Raw genomic sequence first — 27202 nt, 5'->3', positions numbered from 1 at the left:
CTATCCTATAAACTCATCTAGAGAGGCTTGTGTGTCTAGCTCCCTCAATGCATCTCACACAACAGTGTTGTATATGTGTGCGGTCGCTTCCACAAAATCATAGCGTGGTAATTTTGGTATGTGTGACTGTGCCTCATGTATATGCCGATATTGCACTATGAAAGCTAGAATAGCATGGTTTACTGCTGATCCAATTGGTCTATCTGAGATTTCAAATCTTTTTATGTCAGGTAGCAAGTTGGGTGATCCAATCAAGTAGTCCATTGTACTTGACCCTTTCTTGTTATTCCAACATGTGAAACCATTACATCCTAGCCACTATGGTAGCCCATTAAGGATGGCCAAACCATGCGCACTTCCCAATGCTAGCAGGTGTGTTCCATATTTTGTTATCTCTATCTAGGACTAATCTGACTAATCCGACTTCATCTAATGCAATATCTCTAGACATCTCATTGCTAGTGCCAAAGAAAGTAGATTGGTTGCTTCCTATGCATGCATTAAAGTCTCCTGCTAGTAAAACATCCCCAATGCTCATAAATCTCATTATGGCCTCATATAGTGGTGTATACAGGGATACCTCTTTAGGGGCAAACTGAGAGTATGCAAGAGGAAAGTAGCATATGGCAATATATATGTGTTGAGTTCTATTACGTAACCTGATCCACATGTATCTTGCCTCTGCATCTCTATGTACCACTCGGACTGTATCTCGGAGCTCTTCTCTAAGCCACACCTTCTGATCCCCTTGTCCCTCCAGGCCTCCTAGGCTAAGGGCAATATATACTTTCCCATCTATATCCATATACATCATATAGATGGTTGTCTTTACACTAGTGTGTCTCAGTATACATAGCAATGTCTATCCCTTTGAAAGTATCCTCAAAATAACCTACATCTATCTTAAGGGAGCCATTGCAACTCCATAGTGTGAACTTTAGGGTCTCATAGGCCGCACACCATGATGTTGTCCTTTTCTCTGTGATGATGACTCTTCCATCTCTGTAGACAGCCCATTTACTTTCTTTTCACGCCTCTAGAATAGGTGGCATGTTTTCCCTCCTATGGGCTATCTAGGCTGGGATAAGGTCTTCATCTAGGTATATCTTTTCTCCTTTGAGAGCGATCCTCTTGGACAGGAAGGCTCTCTTCTTTTCCAAGTCTCCAAACTTCAAGATGAGGACTTTTGTTTTTGTGAGGTCTTTCCCGACTTGCTAGGCCCCAATGATGGGTAGATCTGTAGCCCCAATTTTGATGGCAAGAGCTGTAGTATCCTCAATCGGGGAGCTTTTCTCATCTAGCCCAACCACTCTTACATGGAGTGCACATGCCTATCTTTTTGCGTCTTCTTCCAAGGTGGCATTCAGGATTTCCACTTTGTTTCCATGCATTCCTGTGTTCTTTATTGCCGCATCTATCCATTCTTCACTTTCTTTGAGAGCATTCTCAACATTCTCCATTTTCATTTGGGTGCCTTCCACCACACTTGCATGGGTGTGCATATCCTTTCTTAAAACATCCTGCATCTTGCACTTGCATAGTTGTAAAGAGTTTATGCACAATAGCCTAGAGCCATCCTGCATCTTGTAATCATGTAATCTTGTACTTTTTTCATAACTAATACAATTACCTATTACAGAAATATATATATATATATATATATATATATATAGAGAGAGAGAGAGAGAGAGAGGCCCCCTACGTCTTGTAATCTTGTAATCACTTTTTTTTGTAATTAATACAATTACCTATTATGAAAAAAAGAGGATGTATGGAATCTGTTTGGATAGGCTTCTGGTCTTCATATTAATGCAGCCAAATCCTCCTTCATTAGCTATATTGAATCATATTTGTAGTCTTTACAATGGCAAGGTTTGGTGATAGCCCTTGGCAATGTTGCGAGGCATCTTGGCTACCCCCTGGGCGTTGATATTCAGCCCAAGCAATTGCTGCAATGGATTTCCAAGAAATTGGAAGCCAAGTTTCTTTACTAGAAATTGCAGGCCTAGCCTTTTCACATCCTCCTTAAAACGGTAGTTCATCATGCTCTGCATACTTACTCATTTTTTTCTGCTTTTGCCTTTGATTTCCTCTACTTTGAAGGTTCTTACTGGAAACATTTGTTTTATGCTATGGAAAAACGACACTTTGCATGTACGTATCTCTTGGATCTCTTGAAACCATGTTTGTACTCCTAAAAGTTTGGGTGGTGGGGCTATTGTGGATGCATGCACTCGCATGGTTGCTCTTTGATGGTCTTTCTTTCGTGCCATGTGCACTAGTCGATACCCTTGGATCTTTGTGTCCCTTTTCTTTTTGGAAGAACGGGTTGTGGCGCATGGAAATACAACCATTCAGGGCTCTTGATGGCATGTTCTTAATGTTGATGCCCCTTTCCTCGTGTTCCTCTTTCTTGGTGAACTTAGTTGGTCTGCTCATGAAAGTCAATTCTTCAAAAGGTATAGTGGCATCTGTGGAGGATCTCTTGGTCGCCAATTCTTTTCAGATGGGATTGTTGGCTATGTCCAAGTTGCTTTTGTGTGATGTGAAACAAGAGGACTGTCCAAAATTCAATCGTGTGGCATGCCTGAGCTTATCTTCTGTTTCTGATACCACTCTAGTGAGTCAAAGGGGGTTGATGCCTTTCCATATCACTAGAAGGATTTTTCGAATGCCTAGAGGATATAGGAACTTGTGGGACCAAATTTTGACAGCATTGCAGCCCAAGGAGCCCTTCCTTGCCCTTGATTTTGATCGTCCATGGCAAGATTGGGACCTTGTAGGACAACTACATCTAGAAAAGGCTGAAGCTAATCAAGTGTATCACCTCATGATTAAGGACCACTATTGGCTGGCCACCAAGGCCAATGTTGCTTGGGGCCGCAGGCTTGGTGGAAAATGACTATCATGGAGGCTTGGTTCAACAAGACACTATATAAACGTAAAATCTTCCTTTGGTGTCATGGTTGGTGGGCTTCCCATTGTTGTGGCACTTGCAAAACACTAAATTTCCAATGGCAAGTACTTTTTTGTCTCACCAATGTGAAATCTTTTTTTTCCAAGAAAAGATAATTCTATTAATAACACCTCGAAGAAAAATCCGTGAGGTAAATACAATGTACAAGGAACTCTGTGAAGAGTAACTAGGTACATCAAAGATACAATGGTTGTGTGAACAACCACTTTGGTGGGCTAAAGTGCCAGACCATCTGAGGGGTAGTATGAAAGAAGGTGTCTAAATTCCAAATCCACAAGAAAGCCTCTCTTTTCTTCCTCATCTTCCACAAGAAAGCCTCTCTTTTCTTCCTCATCTTCTCAAAGCTGCCCTACATCCTCTCCCATCCTCCATGGAGAGTGTGGACTATCTCTATCCAAGTTGTCGATAAAGACTCCCTAGTGGGTATATCCTAAAGATCAATGACCTTGCTACATCTCGCAATCCATATGTACCAAGCTATAATACTGGAAACCAGCTTCCATTTGTGACAATGTTCCTAAGTCCATTGTGTCTGTGAGTAGTCTGGGGTAGGGATCCTGCTCAAATGCTATCCAATGATGAGAAAAGAAATGCTCCCCTGAGTTCCTCATAGCCGCAAGTTGGACCTCTGTCTCTAACCCAAGCTATAGCCCCCCATGTCACCACCATGGACTCCACTGTACCATGGAATACTATCCTAAAAGCTCTCCTCCAAATCTCCTAGGCTCTGGGACAGTCCCATAGGTAATGTCTCTGTGTCTCCTTTGGCTCACCACATCATGCACATGCCACTGGGTCCCTGCCATATCCAAGCCAAGTGCCAACTGCTAAACACCTATGGGCCTGGGCCTGAAGCTGTCATGTAGCCGCCTCCAAAAGTCATATAAAAACTCATATGAGATTCCCTCTCTATGCCAAAGAGGGTGGCTACAGGCTGTGCTCTAATCTTGCTCATTTGTATCGTCCATCCCAATCTAGTGGTGTAGCCAGAAAAGGGAATGTCACATGGCCTATCAAGGAAGGGATCCTTCCACACCCACTCTCATCGATCCCATTGAAGTCTCTGTAGAGGCCTCCTTTGGTATGCCCAATATCTCCATCTATCTATAAGACAAGTGGTTGGATCTAGGTCTATGTGCCGTTTCCTTTCAAAGTGTGCCACTACTCTAATTCTCTGCCTAGAGCAGCCACCGAGGGCTGTAAGGTCAAAATCCTCTCGCTAGAAGTGGCCATCCTCCCCAACTATGAAAGTGAATGTCATATCTCTGCTAGATGCTATGACTGCTAGAAGGATATCCCCTCTAGGGAAGAGACCAATTCAAGTCTAAGAGGAAGCTGTGTCAGTTTGCCAATCTCATGGAACCCCCTCCATCACGGCCTCAATCATAGCCCTGGCTCCCCTAAAGTCCACAAAGTCTCTGCCTTTGAGTCTCATGTGGTAACTCCTAAAATGCAAACCACTCCCCCACTGATGTAGCGACCTACAAAGAGAATCTCCCCCATGATAAGTGTGTCCGCTGCCCAATGGTGTGTCCTGACTCTGATCTCAAATAATGATTAAAGAGAAAAGGTTGTCTCCTCTTCTCTTCAATAGTAGTCGGGGGGAGCTGGTGGAGCCTTGGAGATATAGAGATATAGATCTCCATGCTCTAATAATGGCAGTTACAAATCTAACCTCTAAGCTCCTCCCTAAATCTCTGGTGCTAATCTCCTAAAATATCCATTGAATGCTAGGCTGCCATGGTCCTCCATGTGTAGGTGTCAATTTCTCTAGCCTCTCCATCAAAAGTTTCTTCCAAGGCTCCTCACTTGGAAGCAAACCTCTAACAATGAGCTTGACCAACAAGGCTTTGCTCTCGCTATCTGGGTCTATGATCCCCAATCCTCCTATGGATCCAGGTTGTATGATGACATCCCAAGCTACCTTCGCTCTGGCTGGACTCCCATCTCCTCCTGACCAAATGAAGTTCTTGATGAGGCATTTCACTTGGCCAATGCACAACCTAGAGAATGCCCAACAAGAAGTGATGTACGACACGGTCGCCAAAAGAACTTGGTTGGCAACCACTACTCTTCAAGCCAATGAGAGTCTCGCCAAGCTCCAATATAAAAGCTTATGTCTAATGCTCAAAAGGAGGGGTGCCAGCTACTGCTATGAGGTAATGTTGATCCCCACATGGCATCCAAGATATCTCACAGCGTTCCCGTGAGGAACCCATGTGAAATCCTCATGTGGTCACCACTCTAGCTATCTAGTGTTGTATGCCCAAAATCCATAGGATTTGTGCCAATTAATTAGTGCTCCTGATGCTCTACAAAATGTCTCCATGGTTGTTACAAAGGCTCTAAAGTTGCCCTCATTCCCATCAAAGTAAATTGTTGTATCATCAGCAAACTCCACATCAAGAAGCTCCTCAAATTTGAGGATGGGTAGCTTGATGCCTCTGATACCTGTAGATCTGTCTTTCAAGAAGGAACTCATGGCCTCTACTACAAATAAAAACAAGAAAGGAGTTAGTGGACATCCGTGTCTAACTGATCTATGAATGCTGAATCTATCTCCTCTTGCCCCTCCAGTCATGACCTGGCTATGTGCTGAAGAATAGAGAGCTGCTACTCCCTTGACCCACTGCTCTGGAAAGCCCATCCTCAGCATTGTGCCCTCTAAGAACTCCCAATCCACACGATCATATGCCTTCTCAAAGTCGAGAAGTAGCACAATAAGGTCTTGCCTCCTGGATCTAGCCAAAACTGTGGTCTCCCAGAAGGTGAAAATGTTGTCCAAGATGCTGCGCTCTCAGACCAACCCTGTCTGAGTGGGGTGTATAATATCTGACATCAATGGTGCTATCTTGACACTAATCGCCTTTGCGAGGATCTTATAGGCAGTTCCAAGCAAGGTGATCGGTCTCCACTGTGTGATCTCCAATCTATCTCCACTTCCTTTGGGGATAAGATGAATCAGCCCCTCAAAAAGTCTCTCTAGCATAGTCCTTGATGCAATAATCTCCTGAAAGGCTGAGTGAAGTCCTGTTCTAATAAGATCCCAGTAGCTCACAAAGGACTTATCTAGTCCATCTTCCCTTGGCCACTTGCCTGAGGGTAGTGCCCGAAGTGCCTCCTCCAACTCCTCCTCTGTAAAATGGCCATCAGATATCTGCTCATCCTGTTTGTAACCACCCTCTGCATGCTCTGCCAAACTGTCTCTCTCTCTCTCATATCCAGGGGGTCTAGTGGTGGATCCTAGTAGGGATGTGTAGTACTGTGTGGCCACTTGTCTTGCCTCTAGAGGGCCCTGTGCAATGGATCCATCAGCTCTTTTTGAGTTTCCGAACACCTTGTCTAGAGTGTTTAGGCCCTGTAGTCCGGAAAAACTCCCTATTAACCCTGTCGCCAAACTAAGTCCAAAAAGAGGCTCTTGCATGAAATATGTACTCCAATCTAGCTTCCTTCATGGAGTCAATCTTTGCTGGGGGGCTGTAGCATGGGTCACAGATAGAGGCCCAGCATGTGGTTATGAGGATTTTCAGGGGAGCTCCTCTTTTTGCATTATTGGACAGCATTTGAGCAGGATTCTCACTCCAGATTACTCACAGGCATAGCGGACTCAGGGACATTGCCACAAATGGGAGTTGATTGCCAGTATCATAGCCTAGTATATTTGGATTGCGAGATGCAGCCACTCCATTGACCTTTTGGATGTATCCACAACGGAGAATCTATCAAGGATTTGGATAGAGATTGTTCACACTCTCTAAGGAAGATTGGGAGAGGATGCAGGGCAGCTCCGAAAGGATGAGGAAGAGAAGAGAGGCTTTTCTGTGGATACGGGATTCTAGCACTTTCTTCCACACTGTCCCTCGTAGGGTTTGGCATTACAGCCCACCAGATTGGTTGTTCACACAACCGTTGTATTTGTGATGTACTTAGTTACTCTTCACGGAGTTCCTTGTACTTCGTATTTTACCTCAGGTTATTCATCAGGGTGTTATTAATAGAAATTTCTTTTCTTGGGAAAAAAATTGGCAGGGCCAGCATATATACAATCACTATCATGTAGTTCAGGCCAACCATTTTCATATCACAGCAAGTAGTAATTAATCCCCATAAAAACTGTTATAGTTTACTAGATTAACAAGTAATTAAAGGATTAAACTAGCCAAAGTCATATAACTATATGTGCATAAAACCATAAGGACTCAGCAAGGAACAAAGTTCAGAAATTATGACAATTCTCAGAAAACTAAATTAAAATATTTCAATGGCTTGGGATCATACTAGGGATATGAGCTAGCCATGCATATGCCGAGCAATAGCTTGTGCAAGCTCTTCATTTCCAATGGAATGTAATATATGACCAAAGTAGCAGTTAAAATACACTGGGTTAGCAAGTAAAAGATTAATGGTTTAAATTAGCTACAATCATATAACTGCATTACAAACTATATGTTCAGAAATTATGAATACATCAATATAAATCCATGAAAATGGAAATAAATTATTTTGAAGGCATGGGAACATACTAGGGATAAGAGTTAGACATACATATGCATTGCAGTAGCATGTGCTAGCTCTTCATTTCCCACAGCATGTAAAAATGCCAAAGGATGTAACAGTTATAGTATACTGGGTTAACAAGTAAAAAATTAATGGTTAAAATTAGCCACAATCATATAACTGCATTATAAACTATATGTTCAGAAATCATGAATACATCAATATAAATCCATGAAAACTGAAATAAATTACTTCAAAGGCATGGGAACATACTAGGGATAAGAGCTAGACATACATATGCTAAACAATAGCATGTGCTAGCTCTTCATTTCCCACAACATGTAAAAGTGCCAAAGAATGTAACCAGAAACAGATTAACAGCAGAAACCAGCAGCTCTTACTAGAAGATGTCAGTATTAACACAAGTGACAGTTGCAAAATCCAATATCCATGCTGGGAAGATATTCCAAATTTCTAACAGTAAAGTAATCAAGTTCGATTATTATGTTAGAGTGAGCTAGATGATTACCACCTTCATGAAGAAAGAGGGAATAGGGTTTAAGTATAAGGAAAGAGATTTGGAACAATATTATAGAAAAGGCAGACCAATGCTTGGATTAGGGCCGCAGCATGCCCTGTCATTAACCAAGATTGCATAACCATTACTATGATAACTTAGTAGAATACATTTCAATAATAGTAATGATAATAAAAAATGCCAACAATTGTATAGAGAACTTATTACCCATGGGGAATTGCAGCAGGGCGTAATGAGCTGAACATCAAGAAGGATACGGCTGCAGAGGATCAGCATGCATCAGAAGCTGAGTGGCAGCTGGCATGAGGAATTAAGTAGCATCCAAGACAGAATCGCATGATAATGATTGGGATGTGCTTTGTGTTGTTGAGCACAACAGTCATAAGTTCTATGCATGAGTTCAAGTTGTTTTATGTCTGACTCTCCACAATGCAGCACTCTGTTGTGTCAATGATTGTTCATGAGCAGTTTCAGCCTGTCTCGGTCAAAAATGATGTATTTGGCAGTTTTCTGGTGGTCGAAATCATGCATGCATGAGGGTGAGATCTTATGGCTGGTTGTTTGGTGTTTATTCACCAAATGATGTCTTACACTGGCATGATTTATGGAGGCAACTGAGATTATGCCTTTCTCTTGGTAGACCTCGTTTATTGATGAAGGATTTCAACACATTATCAGTAATGCATGTGGAAATCCAGTCAAGTAACTACTTAGCTGAAATGTTAATTCCCAAAGGATAGCCCAAATGTCTAGAAACCATGCCTTTTAGAGCCACCTCACCTTTCCAGCCCAAAGGCTTGAAGATCGCTTTCTGTCCAACTAATAAGCACTGATTTGGAGGCATTAATTCAAAGAGCTGAAGCAAGGGCTAACAAATCCCACGTTTCCATTACTTTATGGATATTATCTTGGTCAGCCTTCAGGAACATAAAGTTGTCATCAACCAAAGCTTGTCCAACCAGTTGTTCCATTGAAGGAAGAGAGAGACCAACCAGCTCATCATTAGCTGCCAAGCTGGACAACATCGTCAAAATGGGATCAGTGGCTAGAGCAAAGAACAAAGGGCTCCAAGGGCAGCTGTGCCTAACAGACTCACAAAAGAGAAAAGGTTTGGTGACTCCACCATTAGGCAAAGCCCTGGAAGAAGAGTCCAAACTGATAGTACAGACCAATCCAGACATTCTCAAACCAAATCTCATACATTGCATCAGCTAAGCAAGAAAGACCATTCTAGATGGTCAAAAGATTTTTCCGGATCCAATCGAACCATCACTAGTTCCTGATTTTTGCAATGTGCATAATCTATCCCATTTGGACATTCAAGAAATTACGAAGAATATTCCTTTGATAAATCCATATTGTGCAAGATGCACAATGGTGGGGAGGTGGCCATGTAGGGAGTCATCTAGAGCCACATTCTCTACCCCCTCTCTCTTTTCTAAGGGGGGAATCCATCCCCTTGCTAAACATCTGGGACTTGTGAAACCAAAACCTCTGCATTTGTGGGTGGCTGCCTAGCAACTGCCCAATAGGTGGAGGTGAAGGTGCAACTGTCTTGGCCGCTAGTGGCTAGTGACTGCCCAATAGGTGGAGGTGAAGGTGCAACTGTCTTGGCCGCTAGTGGCTAGTGGGGAACTAGAGTTGTCTGAAGCTCTTAGGTGGTGAGAGCATGAGGTGATAGCTTGCTCTTTACAGGTGGTTGTCTTGAGGTCTCTTAGGACTCTCCAACTACCTTTCTAGTGCTTCTCTCTCTGGCTATTGCTCCCATCCCTCCTCGTCTCAATGCCACGTGTCTCCTCTCTTGCTCCTCCTACAAGGTCAAGGGTCTATATCACCCCTCCCCCCAAAAAAAGACCAGAAAAAAAAACTTGGCTATGCAGGGCATAGAGGGATCCTAATTGCCTGAGGAAAGGATTCTAAAGATGAATTAGTGACCATGACGTAGCTAATAAGAGTGGAGAGGGTCCCTCAGAGACCAATTCTGCAAAAGTCTTGTGTATTTGAATGACAAATTTGAAAGCTCTGCCAATCTTTGAAATATGGAAAATAAAGTGGCCTCAGATGAATTGACTCTTTGGATAGTGTTCATCAATAACTTGACAAAACAGCTAGGTCTTTGAGAACGTCTGTTTACTTATATGTGACACATTTTTTCCACACTTTCCACTGTCATGTTAGTATCAACCAATAACGTGCAACACCTGAACTCAGCTAATGATGTGTTGGGAGATAAAAGCCCTAGTGTGCATCATCCGAGAAAGCAGCAGACTCTGAATACTTTGTAAGCCTGCTCATTCCTTTATACCAAGATCTGGTCCTTGAAAAGCTATACCATATGTTGTTGCCGGTAAGACTAAGTTATTAAATAGCTACATCAGGGTCTCTGGCACCTGAAAATGTGCTTAGAAACAGCCTCTCCAACCTAGACGGCCAAGGTAAACATAAGATGAGACCATGTCCAATTCTGGGAGCTCCATCTACATAAAAGGACTGACAGCTAGTCTACCATCTCCTAGAGTCCTGAAAGATCACAACTGTGGCTTAGATTCATTGTCATATGTTCTGCTCACAAACTTCCTTCAATCCATCAAGTTGTTGCTCTTGATATTCCTCCAAATCTAAGATCAGCCCTATATCATCAACATACAGTGAGAGTGTTTGCTAGCATAGAACCAGAGCCTTCTTATATTTCAAGCAACCCCTCAACCTCATAGACATAAAGACCAAAAAGAGTAGGTGATAGAATATGTTAAGTCTTCACAAAAAAAAAAGAATATGTTAAGTCTTTTTGCATATTTATTATTGCTCCTTTTATCCAATGGACAATTCGATTTCTTCTATTGCTTCAGATGTTGGCTTTGCAATAAATTGTGGCGGTTCAAGTTTCCAGTCAACCACCACCCAAATAGTCTATAGTAGTGATACTGCAACCATCGGAAATGCCAGCTTTCTTGTTAGTGCAGATGGAACATGGGGAGTTAGCCAGGTTGGATTCCAATATGATGGAGATTTTTCTCCCATTTTTTCAACCAGTGCAACGATTCAGGGGACCTTTGATGAGGCTCTATTTATGACTGCACGAGGCTCTGCAAGCTCATTAAAGTACTATGGGCTTGATATGGTGAATGGTGCATATGATGTTGAGCTTCAATTTGCAGAAATAGCACTTCAAGCAGATGATACCTGGAAAAGTCTTGGGCAACGAATATTCGATGTGTATATTCAGGTATAATTGAAAGGATAAGTAAGCATGAAAAGAACTTTGATTACTGCACTCGAACAATACAGCAATAATAAGTACAGGATACAGAGTAATCTATTGACTGTCTTATGCTGTGCTGAATGTCCAAAATTAGTAAGCAATATACCTTTGTGAACTGTGCAGGGATCCAGAGTCCTGAAAGATTTCAATATTCGTGCTTCAGCAAATGGCTCATACTTACCTGTTTTGAGGAACTTTTCAACTGAAGTAACTAATAATGTACTCGAGATTCACTTGTTATGGTCTGGAAAGGGAACATGTTGTTCTCCAACCCATTATACATACGGTCCCTTGATCTCAGCAATCAACGTTCAGGCTGGTATGTAAAAATCCTCTTTTTTCCTGCTATAGCATAGTAGAGAACCAGTTTTGACATCCTTTTACCTCCTTTTTAAACCTGTGTATGAGATGCATCCACTCATATTTCTACTATTGGGTTGTGTGCATACTAGGTAGACTCTTAGCTTCAAGCAAAGCAATTATTTGTGCAACTCATGTGAAACAGTTTACATGCAAATCTGTACTTGGTTCAAGAGTTAGGTGGTGGTATGTTTATTTTGCAATACTTATGGCAGGATACCTCTTGAAAACTCAAAATCTGAGAAAAGCTATGAGTTTGGGACTACTGGAATATACCACCTTTTATGTTATGCATGGTTTCCTGCATACATCCTTTAAACTGTTTTCCAAATTCCTGCCTACCACTTTGAAATGTTCTAAGCATCGTATTATTATTCAGTGTCTTAAATTTTTTACTGGAACATGTTCAAAACATAAGTTTTCTCTCCTAAGAGCTGGATTAGGCACAATGATTATAAACCATCAAAGTGGCTTTTCCCACTTGTCACCTATTGTACTAGGCACCCACCCTTTAGAGTGGACCGGACCAGGAGCAAGAAGCTTGTGTATCATAAATTTCATTTAACTTTTCAGGGGTATCTTGTAGGAATGTTCATTTCACAAACAAAATTATATTTCTTTGAGAAGGGAAAACAGACTACTTCAAGTGTATGTGATACTAGGTAGCTCAAGTGGAGACCCTATGAGGACTTCACTTGGCTTCCTCAAGGAAACTCGAGGAGATATCTTGGATGTCATGTGGGGATAGACATGCTTTAGACTAGCAGCTAGCACATCTTCTTTTGAGCATTAGGCAGAAGTTCCTTTAGGCCTTATGTATACGTTAATATTTCTTTCTTTCTAGCAAGGAGAGTGATGGTTGCTAATCAGTTTCTCCTTGTGACCATGTGGTACATCACCTCTAGTGGGCCTTCTCCATGTAAGTATTGGCTAGGTGAAATGCCTCATGAACGATGTCATTTGATCAAGAATAGATGGGAGCCCACCAAAGCAAGGGTGGCTTGGGATGTCATCATCCAACCAAGACCCAAAGATGGTTTGGGGATCATTGACCTAGATTGCTAGAGTAGAACCTTATTGGTAGATTGTATTGTTAGGGGTTTTATTCCAAGCAAGGCGCCATCAAAGAAGTTACTATAGTGGAGATTAGAGTCCATTACACCTACACTTTGCGCATAGTGACCAGAAAATGTGTTTCCTTTTCACGTTTCATAAAGCTATGAAACACCTGAATGAAAAATTCAAAAAAAAATTGATCTGGTTAGTCAAAAAAGCATGGTTGGCCAAAAAAAGCATTGTTGTTGAGTCTTTTTGTAGTGGCACTAGTGTCATAATGAGGCTAATGACTTTGAATTTGTAGATGAAGAGATTGATGTGGATGAGGATCTCAATGTGGATGTGGATGTGGATGTGGATGTGAATAGACTAGGGCCACTTGGGCCAATTTCTATTTGAGATTTAAAGGCTTCACCAATCATTACTACAGGCAAGCAATCTGTAGAGAGGGGGATGATAGTCAAAGCTCATGGATTTCTTCTAGATAGTGATTACACATACAACACCTACATAGAGAGGGGTGACAGTCTAGAAAACTGAGGAGATTAGAGTGCTACACCAACTGTGGGTGCAAGGGTACTAGACATAGAGTCTACACTAGAAAGAGATGAGGGAGATCTGCCAGTAACACGAGGAGTAACTGACAAAGTTGAGGGATCAATCCAAATGCTACCCCCATACTATCTCATTAGAGAAGTATGACTACTCTACCCACCAATCCTAAGTGGTTGGAGCTACTTTTCAGTGTATAACATTTATATTCAGCCACACAGCTAGGTATGTACTACTTCATATATCTGCCCCATCATCCTTATGTTGTATCCCCATATGGGCATTGTCTTCCCTTATATATCACCTTATCTTATTTGCATAGTTAGTCTATTAATTATCTTTTAGCACATGATCATTATCATACATGATTTTGTCTTATAGGCTGATTTTGGCCTCAGAATACATTAATATCTCTCTCGAAGCTTACATTAAATGAATGTATTTACAACAAGCCTTTTGGCCAGCCATAAAAAACCCATGAAAATCCCAACCATCACAAGTCAAGCCAAGACACTACCTAAACATAGCACACAAACATCACATAAGCGGCACAATAAAGTTAGAGCGAACAATTTCCAGCCAAGGTGTAGCCACGTTAGGAAGGACTGGGTCCGCCAAAACCATAGAAGAGATCTACCATAACAGTTATCCTTGAACATGGGCCCCATGGCCACGGATAACCGAGAATGAATCAAGTATGGAATTGTTGGTGTGCCAAATGTGCCAGAGGACTGTCCATCTGAGAAAATGAAGGAGGCAGTGATGATCTCACTATAGAGTGGACAAAGAAGGCATCTTGCCTAGGACCCAAGAACAGATAGGCGTCTGCAGGCAAGTCACAGATATCCACACATGGGAAACAAAGCTCCGAATCTGTCTCACTACAGGGCATGAGATGAAGAGATGAATTGGTGTGTCATCACATGTGCAAAAGTTACGCGGAGAGACCCTCAATAAGAAGCCTGCATATAAAAACTTTCCCCTAATAAGGAATCTTGGTCTTCCACAATTCGAGAAATCTATTCCACCATTTCCCTCTAGAATAACAAACATGCCATACTTAATTGGCTTTCTCAGCGACCCATCTCTTGTCCTCTACCATCTTATAGTAGATCTAATTAGCTGATCGTCTATGGAAATCATCAGGTTTCACAAACATTGAATGAGGCTTTGGCATCTAAGGTCAAATCGAGGCAAGATAAGCCTCAGATCTAAGTTTTGTTACTATTGCAAATGAAGATTGCCATTGGGAATGTCCGTGATGTTTGCTCTCATAGCAAATAACATGACATGTGGCATGTTTTGCATGAAAACAAATGGGATGTGCTTTGTGCTCTCAAGCATAAGAGTCACCAAGAAGTGGGCACGATTGCTCATTGTTATGGGTTCAAGTTATTTTATATTGGGAGCACTACAATGAGGCATTCTGATGTCACAATGATTATTCATGAAAATTTCCAGATTGTTCTAGTTAAAAACAATGTATTTGGCAGATTTCTAGTGATTGAAATCATGCATGAGGGCGAACTCTCATGGTTGGTTGGAGTTTATGCACCCAATGATGTCTCGCATTGGCATGATTTATGGAAATAGCTCAGATTTAGGCTTTCTCTTGGGAGAGCAGGTTTGTTGATGGGTGATTTCAACATGTGTGTGGACCCCTCCCACTCTACTCCTAGACATTGTGTAGTGGATGCACCGGAGTTTCACAATTGGGATGAGTTTGGATCAACAATCCTGAAGTAGGATCTTTGGTCTTGCCTATGTTCATCAGCTTATGGGTACACTTTCCATTCACCCCAACATATAGTGACATGGAGTCGGTTTGATCATATATACGACATGCATGATGATGGATTCTTGCCAGAGATTCTGGAAATGAAAGTTTTGCAATAGTATGTTTACTTTCCGCTAGAGTTTGTAATGCTTAGACAGCCCACTTGTACCTTTGTGAATTTTTGGGCAGGCTGCCATTGTGCTTTCATTCCTCCTTTTTGAGTGATGATGTCTTTCATTGTTACAAGATGCAGCTACAGGATCAGTTTGTGCTTGACTTTCCATGTCAAGGAATAGCATCTTTTAATCAGTTGATTGGCCATGTGCAAAGGGCTACGAGACAATATGGAATTCATCATGCCTCTCTTTGCAGGCAATGGTTGCCAGCTACTACTAAGGAAATGTTAGTGTGGTTTGCTCCATCTAATTGGTTCTCTAGATGATGCATTCTTGGTATCGTTATGTGGGCATTTGGTTGATCTTACCAAGCACTTTCAGTTAACTCTTAACAAGCAGCCACACTCGCAGCTTTGCGTGAGCAATTGCAAAATAAATCCTATTAGCCAGACAAATTCTTTCAATGATTGCCTGCCTCCTTCGCATCAAAGAATGTGGTGTGGCTGCTAAATGGTTTTATTATGGATCCTCAAACCATTGTGCATATGTGCCAGAAATATTTTGTGGATCTTCATGGAATTGCTCATAATAGACTAATGCTAGTCGTCTAGCAGCACCTTTGACAGCTATGTGTCATGAGGTTTGGGCATCTGAAATTATGTCTGCTTCATGGAAAGAGTGTTATTAAGTTGATCTGAAAGGTTCCCTTCCCCTCAATGCTCAAGCATTGGAGGCCAATCTAGTTTATGGGCAGCATATATAAGATTTTCTCCAAGATATTGGCTAATCATCTCCATGAGCATCTTCCTGGTGTTGTGCATACGAGCCAATTTGGATTTATCAAGGGAAGAAACATTTTGCACAACATTCTAAATGTAAAAATGGGTATTGATTACGTGCAACATGCAAATCAAGAGGTGGTTCTCACACAATTACATTTGGAGAAAGTCTTTGATTATCTGAAATGGTCTTCTCTTGCTGATCTTATACAAAAAATGGATTTTGGGCCTTGCATGTCTCATTTAATATATACTATTAGCAAGGTACATCCTCCAGAGTCGTGCTCAGTGATGGTGTTACTGAACCATTTTCTCTTGCTCAATCGGTCAAGTAGGGTTGCCCTTGAGTTCTTTTTTCTTTTTTGCTCTTGCCACACATCATATTTTAAGGATGCTATCACAGCTAGCTGCTGATGGGGAGCTAGTGGGCTTATCTCTCCCTTTGAATCAATAGTTTGTTGGGCAAGCATTGGTTGATGATACTTTCATGATTTTGAAAGTTGATCAATATAACCTCCATAAAGCATTGAACATCTAGGATTTGTTTGGTCAAGCTTCAAGACTGCACATTAACACTTCTAAATCATCTCTCATCAGCTGTACCTGTCAGAAGTGGTGCAGCAATGGAAGCATGAACATGTGCTGAAATAAACTGCTGAACAAAAGAAAAGAAAGAGAGAACACAATACAAATGAGAACTCAGATCTATGCTCAAGAAATGGAATCCATATACCAATACATGAGACTGTACAGAAGCAATGTGAGTCACCGACTGTGGAGGCATTGGCACATGCTCCCTCTCCCCAAGAACTGTCAGGCGATGAATGAATGAGGAGGGAGCCTGAGAATATATAGGTCAAATAAATACCATAAAATATGAGTTGGCTGACTGGTTGCAAATAATGCCAAATCCCCATAAATACTGACAAATAAAATGCTTAAAATATCTCTAGTGCCCAACTTGTTGTACCACATGTACAGACTTAGCCATGAATTGACTAATCTGCTAACACCCTCTCTCAGATTGTGGGTGATTTGATACAATACAATGTATAATGATAATGTCTCATCATAGTACATACAACAATGTCCATCAAAGTAGAACCATGGATACCCAAGTAGTGGGTGTGCAAGCCACCACCAAGGTGCCTCGAAGAGAACCTGATGTCGATATCGATCGCACCAGCTCCTGAAAATAGAGAAGAATCATAGTAGCTCTCATGTTCGTCAATGATGCCTCTGATGTAGCACACATGACCACCCTGTCACCAATGCCGCAGTGCATAAATGACCATGAATTCCTGTTCTTTAGCCAAACCGCCAAAGTGTCTCCTCATGTGAGATCCAGACAAAAGTGACCCACTCTCTGTCAAATAACCAGCCCATCATGAACCTGGATGTCAATCCAAGCTCCAGGATTTGTACCTGCCAGACTTTGGTCGATGCATCACGGATGTCCCTCTCCGAATCCTATGCATCTGTATAGAAATATAGATGAGGCACGGTTGCCCCATCTCACCACCCTCTCACACTCCCTCTCTGGCACTGGAGAGTTGTGAGGGATGACCGCATCACCACCACTAGAAAGCAGCTGAGGAAGGGGCCACCAAGCCCTTCCCACGATCTGAAGAAGAGGATCCCTTCCACGCCTTGGACTTCACCTAGGCTAGAGGATCTGAGTCGAAATCTGAGGCAAATGATGACTCATCGGAGAAGTCCACATCCCGCTTCGTCTTCTGCTCCTTTTTCTTCCTAGAAGCCACTAACTCTTTACAGTCCTTCCGTAAATGACCTTTCTTGCCACAATGGTAACATTGGGCCTTCGTTTTCTTCATCTTCAAACCCCTCTCTGAAGCTGCAAAAGCCTCACGAGAATCTCCATGTAGCATATCATCAATGGATGTGCATGGAGGAGCCATCTGTAGAGGATTGAGAAGAGAAGTAGAGAAAAGAAGGTATTTGGAGAGGAAACACAACCAAAACACGAGCACAAATTGCAAAAAACAAAAGTTCACATACAATATAACCCAAAATCCAACCAAAAGAAGATAAAAGCTAGTGTAAAAAATCAAAAAATCAAACAAAAACTGCCAAAAATGGCCTGAAGGTACAATTGGCCAGCCAAGGAGGAGTCAGGAACACCAAAATGCAGCTGAGTACTGCCACAAATAGGCTGAAAAACTGTCGCAGCAGCCTGAAAACTGAAAACGCAGGCAGCAGAGGGGCTGTAGACAGCAAGCGATGGCAAATCTATAGAAAACGCAGGTACAACAAGTCACCTAGTTGGAGCAGCAGTTACCTGACCAGCAAGGGTGAAAACAGTTCTGAAATCAGCAAGAAGACACAGCAGGAGCACAAATCCTAAAATTTGATACCATATCAGAAGTGGTGCAGCAATGGAACCATAAACATGTGTTGAAATAAACTATTGAACAAAAGAGAACACAATACAAATGAGGACTCAAATGTATGCTCGGGAAATGGAATCCATATACCAAGACATGAGACAATACAGAAGCAATGTGAGTCACCGGCTGTGGAGGCACTGGCACATGCTCCCTCTCCCCAAGAACTGTTAGGTGATGAATGAATGAGGAGGGAGCCTGAGAATATATAGGCCAAATAAATGCCATAAAATATGACTGGTCAACTAGCATTAAATGTTGGCCAACTAGCTGCAAATAATGCCAAATCCCCATAATTACTGACAAATAAAATGCCTAAAATATCTCTAGTGCCCAACCTGTTGTACCACATGTACAGACAACCATGAACTGACTAATCTGCCAACAGTACCGAACATGATTTGCAAGCCTAGGGTTGGCAAGGTCAGGTGGTTCCTAAAGGGAATATTGCAAGGCACTTGGGTTACCCTTTGGGGGTGAATGTTCTACCTAAGCAGCTATTGGAATGGGTCTTGGGTCTTGGGCAACAAAGCTCCAAATCCGTTCTTGGGTCTTGGGCAACATGCCTTCATTGTCTTCTTTGCATTCAAATTATGTCTGCCTTTTCCAGTTCCTCATATGGACAACTCTCTCACACATTTGACATACCCATAATGCCTTTATTTTCAACTCCGCCTCAGGTATTCGTGGTCATGTAGCCCATGTTCGAGGATTATTCTTATGGCACATTTTTTCCATGATTCCAATAGATGTCCTCCCTGATGTGGTTGCTCCTAGGCTGGATATTGTTCACTCTACTCCAATTATTCCGCAACCAGCATGGTATTTATGTGTTACTTTGTAGTAGCCTGTTGGTTTTGACTTGTGCTTGTTGGCATGATTTTCTTGGCTGGCCAAAAGGCCTGATGTGAGACTTGTTCCACCAAGCCTTAGATTTATGCAGGCCTTAAACAGAATTGGCTTTGGTGACGAGCCAATGATGATCTTCAATCATGAGATGATACACCTAATTATCTGAAGGCTTTTCAGGATTACCATCTCAACGTGACAAAATGAAATCCCTAATGGACCACTTTTCCAAGTCAATGCATTCAATAAGTTTTAAGAACATTTGTGCCTTAAATCAGAAGCCTCAACTGAAATTTTCATTTGCAATTTAGCTTTTTCTGATCTAAGATGTATTGGTTCTTGCAATTGATTGATATCTATGCTCAATTTGTTGAAACACAACCAGTGGACCAATGGCTTCTTCTAGGGTTATCATTAGATTATCAACTATGAAAATAAAATGATGTTGCTGCTGTCGCTTATTCTATCTAGGTTTCAACGTGCTCAAGTGAGTAAAGCTTGTTCTAAACAAAAAGACATTTGTGATATTGGGTCCAATCCTAACTAGGATACTCATTTTTTCTGTTTAAGTTTATCGTATTTAAAAATAGCAGAGAGCTTACATTTTTGTTATTGCTGCTTATATCTAGGTTTCAACGTGTCCAAGTTGGTGAATAAATCTTCTTCTAAACCAAAGACAATCGTGATATTGGGTCCGATATTAGCTGGGATACTCATTTTTGCTGCTTTAGCTTGTCTTATTTGGAAAAAGCAGAGAAAGTTCTCGTTTAGCACATTTACTAGACAAGGACATGGTAAACACATAATTGGAAATTTTTTGCATTTATCCTGTTCATCAATAGAATCTGAGTAGCCTCTTTTTTATGTCCGAATTGTATCTGCAAAGGAGAGATGAATACATCAGATTTCTCCAGTCTAGATGAGAAATTGCACATCTTCTCATACTCAGAACTGAAAGCTGCGACAGAAGACTTCCATGTTAGAAACAAGTTGGGTCAAGGTGGCTTTGGTGCAGTTTTCAAGGTGATTACATAATACAGCTCTTTTCTGAATTCATTATGGGCAATATGTTAAATGACAACAATGAAAATTCAAAATATGTCAGAGCTAACCACTTGTAGAAGAGTGTCTAATACAGGAGCTATGTAAAAAGTGAATGTCCTTTTTGCTGTTTGGAATTCAGGCAACTTCTGCTTGGATTCACACATGGTCTGGCATTACCGACCACCCAGTTCTCCTGTTGGTACCTATAATCACTAAAGACGAGAAAAGAAAGACTTCCTTATATCCTCATAACCACAAGCTAGACCTCTATGTGTGGCCCACGAAAATACTGCTTAAGAATGATGTCATATTTACCATGAAACAGCCTCAGAGCTCTGCTCCAAACATCTTGAGCTATTGGGAATCCCATGTAAATGATGATCGAAACTCCTTCTCACCTAGGCCTTTGGACCTTTTGCTTTCTATACACAGGCCCTCCTTTCCCTTTCTCACACCATCACACTCTCCTGCCTTCTAACCCCTCGTGAGGTGTTTGCAAGCCCTTGGTCTTGTGTGGTGTTTGCCGACCCTCTTGCCACATTGCATTCAATATTGCCACTCCCTCGCCTTGTAGCAGCTTTCAATGTTTGTTGGAAAAAAGGTCTCCTTGGTTTAGGGCATGTGCTTTAAAGCACATGTTTTGATAACTACAGTCTAATACCAGCATAACCTATCATTGCTTCCTAGCTTCAACCTTGCATGTCGTCTTTTCAGAGGATCAGCTCCAATCATTGTGTGCAATAGAGTACTTCAAGACTGGTGTTTAGTAAGGCTCATGTATAACTCCCCTCTTACACTCAATTACAAGACTGGCTTCAATCCACTCTTCTCATCACGATCCTTGTGCATTATTGAGGCTTTGCTTGAGCGAAGAGGAATCTTCATGCTTAGAGTCACTACACACCAGGCCACCCAAGAAGTGATTGACAACTTCCCATTGTTACTAGGCAATGCATTCTCCTCATGGTTTCTTGGGTGGTTGAAATGGTGCCTTTTATGTCACGAGTTTTGACCACCAAGCACCAACTACCCAGTTTGAGCAGAAGGCAATGCAACAAAAGCCCACCCATACAAAGAGCTTACCCCTTAATTGACAAGGGATTCACCACAATCAAGTGGCTGCATAGGAAAGATAGCATGACAAACTTCTCAGCCTAGATAATGGGCAGTACACACCCTCCTTCGGTCTTGTCCCACCCCACAACAGCCAGGCTCTTGTGCTCTCAGCCATTCCACTCACTCCTCCAAGTTTGGATCCCCATCTACTACCCCCTACCCCCTTTGATCCCCACTATACTACTTACCCCTCTCCATCTCCTACCTGCCCACCCACAAAAAAAAAATACAAAAATAAGGACCTGCTAGCCTGCACTTTCCTATCCTACTCAGGATGGAACTGAGCCTTCTCACTGAGCTACTAGTATATTGGGACAAGAAGCACACCCTGCCTACTTTGCCAAGCGCCCCCCCCCCCCCCCCCTCCCCCCTACAAGAAGCATGCAACACTTCCCAATAATGCAAGGTGAAAACTATGTGATTCCACCTAAATGTTGCACCGTACAATTCCATCTCTCCAACATCAAGCACCAGGTGCTCTAGCAATGCCCAACTCATGCCCTAGAGGACCCTCTTTTGCAATGGACCTTGATCATACCTAAACACTACAATCTCTCTCTCTCTCTCTCTCTCTCTCTCTCTCTCTCTCTCTCTCTCTCTCTCTCTCTCTCTGTGTGTGAGGTGGGAAGTCCAAGAATGGGAAAGTTCAAGGAGGTGGAAGAGACCATCAAGAGCCTAGTGGAGAAACATACATTCTAGTGGGGTTACTAGTTAGGCATGGATTGGAATGAGCTACTAATTGAGAAATTGCTCACTTGCATGGTAAACGCCCACTAACAAGCAGTCACTGGGTATACCCTATTGAGCTGCCAAAATGTGCCTCTTAATTATCATGTTTTCTTGTCATTTTTCCATTCATTAAGCAGCTCCAAAAAGGCTTTTTTTGCCATTTGCACGAGACATGAGACTTCTTTTGCCTCCAACATGTTCTATGAAAGGGATCCAATGTGCACATCACTATTCATCCTATTTATCCCTTTGCATCCTCATTACTCACAATTGTTGCCATCATCAACCTACCCATATCTACCTCATCCACACGTGCTGCTCTTGCTGTCAACCATCTAGATCAACTCCAACAATTGCCACCAACCTGTTTGTGGCACCTCTCCAAGCAATCACTGTGAAGAAATACCCTAACACAGAAACACAAATAACATCGTACGACAAAGCACAGACTGATAAGAAGAACATAGTTAGGGTTAGGGTAACTCAAAGACAATGAACACAAACAATGAATGAAGTGATATGACATTGAATATACAATGCTCATGCAGCAAACACACTGTGTAGTGAATGAATATTGTACCTCGAACTCCTATATCTCAAGGATCAAGGCAAGGATAATGCGCTAGAGAGGGTGTCGTACTCTGAATGGATCCCGAATCGCAACAAGGCAGCTCCGGATGTCGAACGCTAGCAAACCCAGCCAAGGAAAGCTGAATCTGATGCAGATGGCAGTGCAAGAGAGAGAAAGACTAAAAACGCAGGTGAGGAGAGAGAAAGACTACAAACGTTGGTTGCAAGAGAGAAAAAACAGCAAACAAAAATTGCAAGAGAGAGAAAAACTAAAAATGCAAGAAAAACCAGCAGCAGCAGTCAACATGCTGAAATCAGCTCCGAACAGTATGGTAAGCTGGAAATAGGCGCCAGTGCTAACCCTCAAACGAACAAGGTGGAAAAATCTAAAGCAAAAGACAGAGCCAAGGCAAAAGCGGAATGGAGAACGAAGGCATGCCAAGAAAAATCGGGAAACACCATAGCAGCCAGAAACGTCTGAAACGTTTAGAAACGAAATGTTAGAAACGTGTTTCGTAAGTTTCTTTCGAGAGGGGTTAAAATAAGAAACGCGAGATTTTTTTATAAAGAGTTCTTTAATTGTTTTAAACTAGGGAAAGATGTTTTAAACCTCCATGGAACTTTCTCTTAAACAAAAACAAGTGAATTGAGCAAAAGTGATAAAACATGAAACAATATAGTCAATTCAAAATAACATGTTACACATCCATGATCCACAATCCATTGTTGACTATTGTTAAAGATTAATCTTTGAATAAGCTATACTATAATCAAACCTTAAACATCATGATCATTGATTTGTACATATCACAAAAAGAAAATTGGAAGACATTTTACATAGCCCATGTGCAAATAGCAATGTAAAATGGGTGAAGTGGCAATACCATGATTTTCATTTCAAAACAAGTTACAAAATGACAATATGTCAAAATCCAAAATGAATCATGATACATCATAGATAACTCATAAATGAAACTAGAGTCATATAATGAACTGTCCAAACAATAATGGTCCATGGACACTACACTGACTAAGTGAAAATGCCAAAAAGGTAAAACTCTAGAGTCTAATCCAAAATCATAAACCCTCATGAGTTATGACTCATGAGTCACTACTCAGACTCATCATCATCACCATCGCCACCATCATCCCCATACTCATCCTCCTCACTCGCACTCCAATCATCCTCTATGTCATTTATGACACTAGCTCGAGCACTAACTGCTACCATCCTACTGGAACCTTCTTTTGGAAATGATGCATCAACACCCCTGGCCCTAGATCTTATTTGATGTTGAAGCTGTGCTCTCTCTGCTGCAAGTAAGGCCCACGCCTCATCATCCTCATGTGTAGGATGCATCAATTCTTCTAAGCGATTTTCCACCTTGAAGGAGTTGGGGTTGATCTCATTTGGTCCCCTATAATTCTGTCTTTTGCGTAGGACTATTGATAGGGCAGAAGCGGGCAGGCACAAAAGCGAACATGCAAAGGAGCTGGCGTGGGAGTTGGGACTGTCGATGGTCAGTGCGGCGAGAGCGGACAGTCAACAAGGCGAACAGGCGCACAAGCGGGGACAGGCGGAGTTGGTGGCGTGAGACTGTTGACGATCGACGGGGCAAAATCAGGACAGACGAGCAAAGGGGGAGGTGTGAGTTGTGACAAGCTGCGCACACGACAAGTCACGAGTGATACAATGTATGTTTCTTTTGATTTTTTTTTACTTTTTTTTTCCATCGACCATAGACTAACACTAACCTTTGTTTTTTTACAGACTAACTCGTGTTTTCTTTTCGGGGTCCCCCCTCCCCACGTTTTTTATGCAAAGAAACGTTTCGTACTTTAAGAAACATTTCGTAAGTTTCGAAAGCAAAGAAACACATTTCTTTGCTGCTATGGGAAACACAAGAAGTGTGAAAAAATCCTAAATCAAGGAGAGGCGCTCAAGAAAAAGCACAAGTTAATACTTTTGTAAAAGAGCGCAAGGTGCACCATGATTCATTTTAAGAGCGCCGGGCTCTGACCTGTGCAAATTGTAAATATGGATGGGCGATAGGAAGAAAGCTAGGAAGATAGGAAAACAATGGAAAAAAGAGTCTAGGCTATGGCCGGCCATGTAAAAAGGGGATAACCATCCAAATGGGATTTAGGGCTTCGTATATAAAGTTCAAAAGATAAATGAGAGCTCATTCTTTGGTGTGTGGCAAAGTGGACACTTTTTCTTCTTCTCTTTTTCTCTTCTATTCGCTTGCTTGTGTGTGCTTGAGGGAGGAAGTGTGAGTGTGTGAGAAAGTGAGTGTATGAGGGTGAGGGATTAAGGAGGTGAAGCTCTCCACTATCCTCTCTCTTCTCTTCTCTTCTCTTGTTCCGCGCGTGGCTATGGAGGATGGAGCTTGGAGGTGGAGGCTTGAGGATGCTTGAGCTTGCATCAAGAATCATGGAGCTATTGGTATGCTTGAGAGAGGAAGCAACTCAATCCGGCCTCAAGGTAAGCTCACTACACTCATAGAGAGGGATAACGCGTCGACTATGTGAGAGGTAGCCATTAGTGCTCGCTTGAAACGCATGAATAATAAGCGGTCCGTGAGTCTTAATGGTTGATCGCCTCTACATTTTGGTTCCGTTGCCGGCACCAACACATTCAAGCTTGAGTGCTTACGCGCTTCAAATCGAGCATCGAAGTAAGGGTTTCACCCCCGAACCGGAGCTTAAGATAGAAGATTTTGGGTTTTAATCTATGCTACAAGTAAGTATTTCTGGTTTTGAAGATTGGTGGAGTAGGAGAAATCCATTCAGTATCTTATTTTTTATTTTTGTCGCATTTAGAGTAGGATAAGTAGGAGAGATCGGAGAGGAAGCTTGAAGTTCACTGCTATAAAATAGTCCTGAACAAGGCCACAACAAGGAAAAATGAAAACAAAAGAGTGCTCAAATGTGTCGGAGTCGAAGGTCGAGTGATTGGGAAGGCTAAGGTGCAAGCCAATGAGGGCTTAAGGTCTTGCGTGACCAAGGGAAAACTTTATTTACAATTCTAGCTTTGTGTGTGTGTGTGTGTGTGTGTGTGTGAGAGAGCGCTTGCAAGTCCAGGTCTGCATCAAGTCAATCAGAGCATATCAAGACTCTCAGTGACATTCAGGTATGAAATGCCCTTGACCTACACTCCTCCTTGATTCCTGGAAGTTTTGATAGCTACTAGCAATAGCTGTCTTTCGAGTTCTCGGCTAATAAGTGATCGACACGCGTTTCGGCCGATGGAATCGGACGTCCCCAACAGTGTTCGATTTCCAGAGTCGGACCAAGCAACCTGTCCAATTCCCAGAGTCATACCAACGGACAAACCTACCCTGTCCGATTTTGAAAATGAGACAACTTATAATCGAACCACTCGAACTCGAACTGTCCGATCATGATGATTGGACCACAGAGTCAGACCAACCCATCTTGTCCAATTCCATAATCAAACCATCTAGGATCTGACAGTCAGTCCGTCTAATTGCTCCAGTCGGACCATATCTTTTGGGCCGATCGGACACCCGCAGACACACAACCGTCCGATCAGACAACATGGACCATCTGATCACAACAATCGACCCTTATAATCAAACCAACAGCATTGTCCAATCAGACATATCCAATTGAACCCGTGTCAATCGAACAGTCAGACCTAGCTCAGTAATCGGACCACCTTAAGAATCGAACCAACTCCAACTGTCTGATCGGACAAACCCTGTCCGATTGTGACAATCGGACCCGAACTTGCCCGATCCCCAGAATCGGACACAGCCTGAGAAGGAAAACCTAGGAATTTGATGAACTCCAACTAACGAGATAGCGCAAGAACTAAGCACACGACCCTATCAAGCCAACCCATGAATAAGAACACTAGAGCTACTCGCACCTTGTTTTTTCACTCACTCTGAATTCCGCCACTCGAAGCTCAATTAGGGAAAGCTAAAAGCCTGATTTCGCACAATGCATAGAAAAAGAGCACACACAAAGTGAGAATAAGTTGAGGGCTGATTTTAAGTAACAAGGAACACACCTGAACCTAAGGACTTGAAGGAACCCACCAATAAGAGAAGGCTCAAAGTCATAGAAGGGATATCGAATCTACAAAGGTAGAACCAAGCGGAGAACACGGCCAAAAATCTGAACACAAGGACAAATATTACCGCAGAAGTGGATCTATCCAGCCTTATCAACTTGATCAACAACTTAGCAGAACAAGAAGTCCTAGATATGGAAGGAGGTAGCTTAGGCCGTAGAGACAACGAGGAGCTTAACCTAGGAGACTTTCCTGAGGTTGTCCAACATTTAGTGAACCAATATACGACACTCAAACCCGGCTAGAACACCACAGTAGGCCAGTAGAGGACATCATAGCAGACCTAGAGGAAGCGAGAAAACTGCCCCGCAAGGCTTTGCAAGGCCTGGCTGCATACAACTAAGATCAGCAAACTAGGAACTTACGCCAAAGCTTAGAGATGTGAGAGATCTGGAGAGTGCTAGCCTTAGCGGGCAAGAATCGGTCAGAGAGCAAGAGAGTGCTAGAAAGAGACCTCACACTAAGCAAGCTCC

General features: G+C 42.2%; 1 protein-coding gene across 1 annotated transcript in view; it reads left to right on the top strand.

Annotated features, from left to right (window-relative positions):
- The window catches only part of LOC148037280 (putative LRR receptor-like serine/threonine-protein kinase At1g56140), a 235734-nt gene that overhangs the window by 184912 nt on the left and 23620 nt on the right, over positions 1 to 27202 (top strand). Inside the window, exons 17-20 of the mRNA XM_087676196.1 lie at positions 10862 to 11238; positions 11398 to 11593; positions 19798 to 19962; positions 20055 to 20191. Coding sequence (XP_087532322.1) covers positions 10862 to 11238; positions 11398 to 11593; positions 19798 to 19962; positions 20055 to 20191 — 875 coding nt within the window. The remainder of the gene's footprint in view (positions 1 to 10861; positions 11239 to 11397; positions 11594 to 19797; positions 19963 to 20054; positions 20192 to 27202) is intronic.

This window comes from Lygodium microphyllum, chromosome 4 (genome assembly GCF_053477565.2).
Source record: "Lygodium microphyllum isolate KBCC chromosome 4, Lygodium_microphyllum_v1.1.10, whole genome shotgun sequence".
Taxonomy (NCBI): Eukaryota; Viridiplantae; Streptophyta; class Polypodiopsida; order Schizaeales; family Lygodiaceae; genus Lygodium; species Lygodium microphyllum.
Note: the sequence above shows the minus strand (reverse complement) of the source record. Positions and strands in the feature narration are given on the sequence as shown.